The 9,728-nt window shown below is 63.2% G+C and overlaps 1 protein-coding gene across 1 annotated transcript; it reads right to left on the minus strand.

The window, feature by feature from the left end:
• Positions 1-4,504: 4,504 nt before the first annotated feature.
• On the minus strand, positions 4,505-9,116 carry TMEM129 (transmembrane protein 129, E3 ubiquitin ligase). The gene is made up of 4 exons (XM_012466874.3): positions 8,912-9,116; positions 6,666-7,140; positions 6,058-6,217; positions 4,505-5,979 (listed from the first exon to the last, which is right to left on the minus strand). Exons 1-4 carry the CDS (start codon positions 9,114-9,116, stop codon positions 5,731-5,733), a joined length of 1,089 nt encoding a protein of 362 aa, XP_012322297.2. The 3' UTR covers positions 4,505-5,730.
• Positions 9,117-9,728: the final 612 nt, after the last annotated feature.

Genomic DNA, 9,728 nt, shown 5'->3' on the forward strand with positions numbered 1-9,728 from the left:
GGATGTGCCTGGAAGAACACAAAATCACAGAAACAGTTTATAGTCTGTGCCTTTCTCCAAAAAGGATAGTGAGGGCCTCAACATTTAAAAGAAAAAAGTAGGCCAGGCACAGTGGCCCACGCCTGTAATCCCAGCACTTTGGGAGGCCAAGACAGGCAGATCACAAGGTCAGGAGTTTGAGACCAGCCTGGCCAACACGGTTAAACTCCGTCTCTACTAAAAATACAAAAATCAGCCAAGGGTGGTGGTGCACACCTGTAATCCCAGCTACTCAGGAGGCTGAGGCAGGAGAATTACTTGAATCCGGGAGGCGGAGGTTGCAGTGAGCCAAGACCTCAACATTGCACTCCGGTCTGGGCGACAGAGCAAGATTCCATTTCAAAAAGAAAAAAATAAAAATAAAAGTAGGTTGAAGGAGAAAGGAGGAGAGCACAGTAATCACGTGTTCCACAAGAAAAGGAGCAGCTCGGGGAATAATCAATTATGTATTTCCATAAATCGGCGCTTCAGGTGAACAGAGTTCACCCGAGACATTTGACCTTTCACCTGTAGCTATCTCCTCAAGAACAAAAGGAGAAGCAAAGGCAGCTTCTTGCATGACTCGGCTTTCAGCTTAGTTTTTTCCTTCTGGCACAGCACATTTGGGTCCGAGTTCTTACCTTCCTTTCGGCCTCCCATCCCCAACCCTCCAGCAAGCTTGCCGGGTCCAGCCTTCCTGTCTATCCTGAACCACGCAGTCCCCACCACCCTCACGGCTCCGCTCCGCCAGGTCACCATTCCCTTTCGAGTAACAGCAGCAACGAGCCCCAACGCGGGACGGGCCGGGCCACCCACGTCCCCACACGAGGGTGGGTCCGTGGCACGCAGATCGCCTCCCTTCATCCCCGTCAACACACGAAGCCCCCGAGAGGCTTCCTCCAACCGCAGCCCCGGAAAGCCCCAGCGCTGGGACCGCCGGCACCCCTGCTCTCTGCAGCCACTGCGCGGCGGTGCCCCCGCATGCAGCCATCGGCACAGCCCGGAGCCCTCCTGCCGCTCGCACCTCGACCCTCCCAGCTCACTACCTCGCCGAGAACACGTGCGAGCGGGTCCACCCGCCGCGGCGTCCCGGCCTCCACGGGATGCTCCCGAGAGGCTCGTCGGAGCCCCCGACCTCTCCCGGAGCACAACACAGGCCGGGCTGCGGCCCGGTCAGCGGCCCCCCATCCTGGGCAGACGCTTCCGGGGTGCTCCGGCGCCTCCCGGGCCGGCCGCGGCCGCCCCAACCCAGGTGCCGCGCGGAAACAAAGGCAAAGGGACGCAGGGCGCCGGCCCGCCCAAGCCCCGCATCGCGCGAGCGCGACGAGGTCCCCGGAGCCCGCGGCTCGTCAAGGGCCCCGCCGCGCCCCGACCCCCGGGTCCCGCGCCCACCTCTCGGGTCTGCGCTCGGCGCCGCAGCGCTCGGCCTCCTCGGCGTCCTCGGGCCTCCAGCGCCGGCTGTCGGCTCTGCGCTTCCGTCCGAGGCTCCATCGCGCGTGGGACGGCGGGCTGCGGGGAATGACGCGGTCGGCGTGGCGCGGGAGGTCCAGGACCGCCGCATGCCCCCGGTCGCGCACGACCCCCGCGGGGCACGCGTCCCCTCGCCCCCCCCGCAGCCCGGCCTCACCTGGCGTCTCCGTCGCAGCGGCCCTGGTACCTGGGCGGGCTTCGCGGGCGGCAGGCCATGGCGGCACGGGCCGGACGCGCAGGGTAGGACAGGCCCGGGGCTGGGACGGCAAACAGTGCGCCCGCGCCGGCGCTCACGGGCTCTCCGCGCCCCGCCCCCAACCGCCTTTATGTGGGCGCCAGGCTCCGCCCCTTGGCCTCCCGCGCGCGCCGGGTCGGGCGAGACCATCGGGCCTCGCCGCAGGGGTCCTCTCGGCTGCGCGCGCCTCACGGGCCGACTGGAGCTGGGCCGCGGCCTTAGGATCGCGGGCCGCCGCGAGGCCCGACTGCCCGGCGCTCGGCTCGGGAGGCGGATGGGCGCCGCAGAATGAGGAGAGCCCTGAGGAAAAGGTTGCCCCCCACCCCTGGCATTGAGGCGGCCGGCCCGCCGCGGGCCCCTGCGACGCAGATAGGTCGCGCCTTGGCGGGCGGGGCAGCTTTGGCGGGAGATTCCGCCGGGCGCTACGCGGCGCAGGTCGCGGGGGGAAGGGCACGCGGCGCGTTTCTCAGCCTGGGTCGTGGCGCATCTCCCATTGGTCCCGGCCTGGGTGGAGCGCGTCTCCGATTGGTCCATACACAGGTGGGGGCGTGTCTCCGCGCTGGCGGGAACCGGGAACCCAGAACACGGAACCCGGAAGGCGCGGCGTGTGGCCGGTACTGGCTGCTCCCTGTGGTCCCTTGGCCGCTGCGGGCCTCGTGCGCGCGGAGTATCAAAGTTTTGGCGTAACCTTTTAGGCGGCGGTAGTTGACCACTGCACTGAGTCTCACGGGTGCCGCTGCCCCGGTCGCTGGCCGCACACCGGCTGAACCGCGAGGTTCCGTTGCCGCTGCCCTCCTGCCCGCCCGACGCTCCCACTCTCTGCCTGCAGCTGACTGTGCCCGAAGCATCCTGGAGAATCCCTGGCTCAGCAGGGAGGCGCCAGCGGGGCGAGGCCCTGCTCGGGACCCGCTTCCCCGCCGTCACGGCTGCGGCCGACGGCCCCGCGGATCTGGCCGAATAGAACCCCAGCAGGGATTCACATCCACCCGGGACAGGCTCCCACAGATTCCTGTTGGGGAAAGCGCGAGGGGTGCAGGGCAGCGGAGTGCGCGGTGGGATCGGGTCCAGGAGGCTGAGCCCCGGGGATGCTGGGGACCCCTCTAAGGCCCGACACCTAGCAGGGCGCAGCTTTTGCACCTACTGCCCTCGGAACTGTGCCTTTGGTGCGCCCACCGACCGCCCCCCTCCTTCTGAACTCGAGAGGTCATCCTCAGACTGGGACGGAACACCCTGTCCCCGGCCTCCCCCTGCATCCCATAACCCTCAACACTGTAAACTAAATCCTAAGCCCCCAACAACTGAATGGATCCCACTGTGGCCAAGGGGACACCAGTGGCAGTAAGATACCAAATTATGAATAGCACCTAAGGCCATGCTGGGCAAGGGTTAAGTCACACACCCTAACTGTATTCTGCCACTCCTTTTTTTTTTTTTTCTTTTTGAGACAGAGTCTACCTCTGTTGCCCAGGCTGGAGTGCAGTGGCACGAACTCGGCTCACTGCAACCTCCACCTCCCAGTTCAAGTGATTCTCCTGCCTCAGCCTCCAAAGTAGCTGGGACTACAGCCATGCGCCACCATACCGGGTTAGTGTTTTGTATTTTTAGTAGAAATGGGGTTTCTCCATGTTGGTCAGGCTGGTCTCAAACTCCCGACCTCAGGTGATCCGCCCACCTCAGCTTCCCAAAGTGCTGGGATTACAGGCGTGAGCCAGCACGCCCAGCCCGTTTTTCGTTTTCTCTAGTAGCTCAACAAGCACTAGCCTTGAGCAGTACCTGATAGCCTGGCTAATGTGCTGAAACCCTGTCTCTACTGAAAATACAAGAATTAGCCGGGTGTCGTGATGCACACCTGTAATCCCAGCTACTCGGGAGGCTAAGGCAAAGAATCGCTTGAACCCAGTAGGCAGAGATTGCACTGAGCTGAGATCAGGCCATTGCACTGAAGCCTGGGCGACAGAGCAAGACTCTATCTGAAAAAAAAAAAGCAGTGCCTGGTATTCTTTTGTGCATGCAAAACAATACCAGTGAAAGCGCCACACTGGAAAGAATCTGAAGCCAGTCAGCACAGAAAACCCAAGTCCACTCGTCATATCTTTCAAGAGGACTAGGTTTACTACTTCCCCAAAAACCGTCCTGTGGGTCGAGAAGCAGAATGGGAAACAGCGGCTAGCATTCACCGTTCCAGTTGCTGGGGTGCTCCCCTGCGGGCCCAGTGCTGTCAGTAACCCCGGGTGCTTGGCTGGCAATTCCTGGGCCACCCTGATACACAGTGAGGTCAGAGACAGCCTGGTGTTCCTGCAGACGCAGCTGCGAGCGCAAGTCAACCCAAAGGGCTGCTCCCTCCTCAGCCACCCACGTGTCCCCACGTCACATCCCGAATCTGGAAGCGGCCACAGAGCTACTCACTCCTCGGCCACCCACGTGTCCCCACGTCACATCCCGAATCTGGAAGTGGCGGCAACCACACAGTGACGTCCCCCCCAGGTCGTGTCTCTGCAAGAGACCTTGGATCTGGAGGGATCAGTCAGTCACTGCCCCTTCCGCCCTGCTTCTGCAGATGACCGTGGGTGGGGGTTCTCGAGACCCCAGAGTCCCCAACTAGGAGTCAGAGGGGAAGGTTCCTGCTGCACCTGCCTCCCAACCAATGGGCTTCTCCTTATGCTGAACAAAGCAGGCCACACACACAATTCCACCTCTAAGTTGGCTTCTCCAACACCCCCAGGCCACTCTCCAACTATTACAAAAGCGTGGTTTTAGTATCAGGCCACACATACCATGGTGTATCACTTCAGACCAAATTTTATTAAATACAGTGTCATTTGGCTACAATAGGTTTGTCTTTATAAAACTAACTTCTTTTGTAGTAAAAACAACCCCAACCTACTGACCCTCTTTGGCAGCCCTTAAAACTCAGGACCACGGCTAGGTCTGGCTCCTGGCCACGGCCCCTGCTGCCTTCACCTTCTGAGTGCCCCAGGAAGCCTCCCAAATCCTGGGGGTCAGGCCACCTGAGTCCATCACCTCTGCCGGAATCAGCCACGCCCAGGACCGCAGGTGTGAGAGCCACTCCAGTAGCCACACCTGTGTCAGGGCTCGGCCCTGGGGCCTGGACAATGCCTCCACCTCCGCCTCTGCCTCCCCCTCCCCTTGAACCATCAGGAACCGGGCAAGACGATCACCAGAGCCTCGACCGAAACAGGCGTGCATACCCTTCTGAGCCCGGTAGGCCCTAGGGGAGTGGGTAGCCTGTGCAGGATGCCTTGTGTTCTGGATGTCACTGTGACACTTTGGTCCTCAGCTCAAACCCTCACCCCTACCCAGGCGTCTGAGGCCTCCACCTTCCCTGGACTTCTGGGGGCAGCAGAAGGCACCAAGGACAGGGTGAGAACCCCTGGGGGGACAGCCCCACCAATGAGGGTACTCTGGCATGGCCTGCCATGCCACCCAGGAATGGCCCCCCAATGCCAAAGCCACCAGGAAGCCCCAGGGCTGCTCCCACACTGGAGCCATGCCCTGCTCTCCACCCCACCCTCGGGACATACCCAGGGCTCTCCAGGCAGGCAGGGGCCAGCTCCAGGACAGGGCGGGAGAACGCTGATCTGGGTCTGGCATGTAAATGAGGGCAGCTTTGCTCCAGAGAATTAAGGCAAGTGGCCCAGGTGAGGACCACTGGAGCAGACCTGGGGTCTCCAGGGAACGGCCTCGGGGGCAAATACTGTGTTCTGTGTGGGCAATATCTGCCCCTATCTGCAGGAAGGGGACGGGAGGGAGGCGAAGAGGAGGTGCCGAGGACTCGTCCCCTGGCTACCGAGCAGCGTGTGGTATGTTCATGAGGGTTGCTTTTAACCAAAAGTCCTCAGCCTTCTGCAGACCCAAGGCAGAGGCGAGTTGCTACAGATCAAGTGCTTTAGGTAGAGCCCTTTGTCAGCTCAGAGGCCCAGCCACCCCCTCCCACCCTGTGGCTGGGGGAACACAGAGTCACCAGGATCCTCAAGGCCGCAGCCCACTCAGCGTACGATGCACACATCCAGGATACAGAAGCGTGCGCGGCAGGTGGGGCAGGGCACGCGGCTGGCTAGCCAGGTGTCAGGGCGCAGGGGGTCCTGGCGGCTGGCAAACCACCTGCCCATGCAAGTGAGGCACCACATGGGTCGGCAGTAGCACTGCTGGCACTCACCCACCATCGCCTCCTGGCAGGTCTTCACCAGCTTCACGCTGGCGCGCGTCTGCATGCAGCCTATGCAGGCCTCCAGCTCCTGCGGGCAGGCAGAGCGTCATGGGAGCCCAAGCAGACGCCATGGGCACCCACCCATCCGCCCGGCCCTGGCCCCTACCTGGCTGCTGGGCACCGAGTAGGCGGGGTTGACCTCTACCAGCGAGGCGAATGTCTCCAGGAACAGGTCGCCCAGGCTCTGGTGGATGACCACATGGGCCGCACTGCGGATGGGCGCCCGGAGCTTCTCACACAGCTCCCCATACTCAGTGGAGTTCAGCCTGCAGGGAGGAGAGCTGCTGGGCCCTCCGCAGGGCAAAGGGGGAAGGGAGATGGAGGCCGCCCCCAAGGAATGACAAGGCAGCTGTTGCACCAGGACCAACCAGGAGAGACGGTCCTAAGGCCAGAGCCCAGGGACCCAGTGCCAGATGGCCCAGCCTGGGCAGGGAGCAGACCAGGGAGCAAGGCCGCTGTCCAGTCTGCGGGCTGCACTGTCCTGAGTGCTCCCCAAGAACCTGGGGGAGGTGGCTCTGGGGAGAGTGGAAGGGAAGCCAAGAGTGCAGGGGGGCCTGCGGGAGGGCTCAGTGACTGGTGTCACGCAGGCCCACGAGTGCTGAGTCCACACCCGCTAGGCCAGCACCTCCCAGGGGTCGTGGTGCCAGAGCCTGGCTCTGGCCTGACGTGTCCCCTCTACACCCCTCCACAGCCGCTCCGGCACCACACTCTTACCGGATGTCAAAGGCCTGTACTGCAGGGTTGGCACTGGCCACTCGGATGGTGAGGAGCTGCACGGGCAGGTTGGAGTCTGGCGAGAGCTCGTGCTGTCGGGACTCCGTCACAGTCAGGTGCACGTCCTGCTGCTGGGCCACATGTACTCGGTAGGTGGTCACCTTCATCACCCACGTGTCTGTCACAATCACACGGGCACCCGGTGCGCCAGTGGCAAACTTGTCAATCCGCCGGAACTCGGTGTTGACGGAGGAGGCGACAGCCTGCCAGCCCGATTGTGGGAGGGCGTAGAGCGCCAGGGTGCGCGCCAGTGGGTGGCAGGCCCACCGGTCACGGGACCAGTAGTAGATCAGGATGCAGGCGACGGAGGGGAGGGTCACAGCCAGCAGCAGGAAGAGCCGCCAGGCCTCAGGGGCCTGGCTGGGGGAGTAGAGCCGCTTTTCTGAAGCCGCGAGGCCCATTCCCACGTAGTAGCCTGAAAAGGATGGGGCGAGCCTCAGGGGAACGTGGAGGGCCAGGCCACTGTCCACACCCCCACAGTGAGCCCATCCGAGGGCCACCGTGCATCCCTCTCTCGTCCCCAGCCCTGGGCCTGGCCCTCTGCCCGGGTTCCACAGCCTGGTCAGCTCCCCGGGTGAGTGCACTTTACCCACAGAGAACTTGCCCAGCCGGCCCGCTCTGTCCCTGCCTGTGGCAATGGCAGGGTATGTCGGGGAAAAGGTTTCTAATTTGCTGCTTTAGGTTCACACAATATGTAAGTACTGAAAAACTACAAAAGCCTTTCTAGAAAGGGAGAAATAAACACAACAATCAGTTGTCCTCATGCAGACCTGACCCCTGGCCTGCCGGGACCTTGGTCTCTCAACCCCGCTCCCTCTGATGAGGCTGAGAAACATGGCCCACCCCAGACTGAGAAGCTGTGTGCCAGAAGGAAGCAATTGTCAAAGAATGAGGGGCACGTCCAGAGGACACGGAGCCCACTTCAGGGCCCTGCTGGCTGGATCGGGGACAATCTGAAGGTCCAAATGAGCGCTGGAGCTGGTGAGGAGCTGCAGCAGCAGGTTCGAGTTGGCAAACCACAATAGTCCACATCTGAAGTAGGCCCAGTCGCTGTGTGTCAAGGTAATGTGATATATAACGATAGGTAACTAATGCCTAACAAAGCTTGAAAACTTTCTCAGTTAAAAATAAAAGGAGCTTGATATCCAGCTGTGAGGCCAGTGGGGCTGTCTGCTCCAGGTGGGGTCACCATGAGTCACTTGTGGTCCCTCGTTGGTGAAGTGGGGCGCCCAGTCCCTCAAAGGCCTCTGGGGAGGGTGCAGCTGGAAGGGCTACAGAAACCCACCCAGTACCCTTGAGTAGCCTGGTCAGGACGCCAGCCCCACTCAGCCCCATCCATCTCTCAGGTGGACCTCCAGCCCATCCTCTCCATGAGGCAGGCCTGGGTGCCTCCACCCCACACCTGCCTCCAGCTCTCCTGGGCCCAGGTGGCTGCATCCTCATACCAGGATGAACGGTCACCCCTCTTGTGTCCCCAGAGCGGCAGACCTGGCCAGCCACTGGCCACCTGTCCTCCCAGAGCTGCGTATGCCCGTGTCCTCCTTGGAATCCCCCTCCAGCCACTGCTCCCCTGACCTCCCACCTTTCCATCATCCAACCTGCTGAGAGGGACCTTCTAGAGGCCGAGCTAGCACCTGTCGGGACTCCGTCACAGTCGGGTGCACCTGGGCCCAGCCCAGCACTGCCCCAACAACTCTGAGCGTCCCACCTGCATACAGAGGCCCTCCCCAGCCTCTGCCCCTGGGGTGCCCCCAAACTGGAACTGCCTCCAAACCTGCCTGTTCTCCCAACACCCACTTTCCAAGGCCTAGAGCAGTGCCACCCTAAACACAGCCTCTCCGACCCCTTTTGTTGGAATCGATCAACAGTTTCCTTCTCCTGGCCACTGCCCCCAACCACGATAAGCAAACGTTGCTCGGTCTTGTGACCCCCAGGCGTGCGACGGTCCAGGACTTGAGGCCACGTGGACCGGAGCATCACCTGCCCAAGGTTCTGAACTTGGGCTCCCGTCACCCGCAAGCCAGCGCCAGCGGCGCCCCTAAGCGCACTCAGCCGACGCCGCGGTTTCTGGACTGGGGTACTGGCGCCTCTCCCCAGCTGCGCCCAGGCGCTTTCGGGGCCTCGGGGAGCCGCCGGAGGCCTCCTCCTGGCCTCCCAGCAAGCCCTGCGCGGGAGGGCAACCTCACCGAGCGGCAGCAGCGAGTGGCACAGCAGCGTGGCGGCCGTGCGGCGCAGGTGGAAGGGCACGAAGGCGGCGTCCTCGCTGCCCAGCCAGCCCGACAGCAGGTTCTGCACCGTGAGCCCCGCCGCGTGGAACTCGTTGGGCGTGAACACAAAGCACACGGCGAAGACCAGATAGGCGAGAGTGAAGGTCACCTCGGGGCTGTCCATCGCGCCGCCACCGGAAAGCCGTCCGGCGAGGCCACCGCCCCCGACGCGGGGAAGAAGCCACTGCGCCCAGTCCCGGGCCTGTCGGCTGCGGCAGCCGCCGCCCGGCCGCCCGAGAGGCACTGCGGGAGACGGAGTCCCGCCGCCCGGACGCCCGCGGGGCGCTCTGGGAGACGGAGTCCCGCCGCCGGCCGCCCGCGGGGCGCTCTGGGAGATGGAGTCCGGCCGCCCGCAGGGCACTCTGGGAGATGCAGTGCCCGTGAGGGTGCGCCTCTCTTCAGGGCCGGCCCTGGAGGCTGCGTCGCACCTGGTCCCAATGCACAGCTGAGGAAACTTAGGCCTGAGCGAGCGGCTCTCAGGCCCTGGCCATGACGCCCCGCCCAGTAGCGTACGCTGCAGAGCCCGAGGTTCACCGGGCGACTGCGAGCCAGCGGTTCCAGCTTCAGATGCTTCCAACTTGCCCTCCACTCCGGAAACGAAACCGTCGGCGCACGAGGGGGCGGGGCCGGCGAGGCACGGCTCCTATTGGGCGCCCGCGCTGCTGCGGTCCCGCCCCCGGCTGCGTGCTGATTGGCTGCGTAGAGGCAACCGTCCGCGTTTGAAACTCGGGCGCGC

Source organism: Aotus nancymaae, unplaced genomic scaffold (genome assembly GCF_030222135.1).
Source record: "Aotus nancymaae isolate 86718 unplaced genomic scaffold, 86718_ANA_hifiasm-v0.15.2.pri h1tg000006l, whole genome shotgun sequence".
Lineage (NCBI taxonomy): Eukaryota > Metazoa > Chordata > Mammalia > Primates > Aotidae > Aotus > Aotus nancymaae.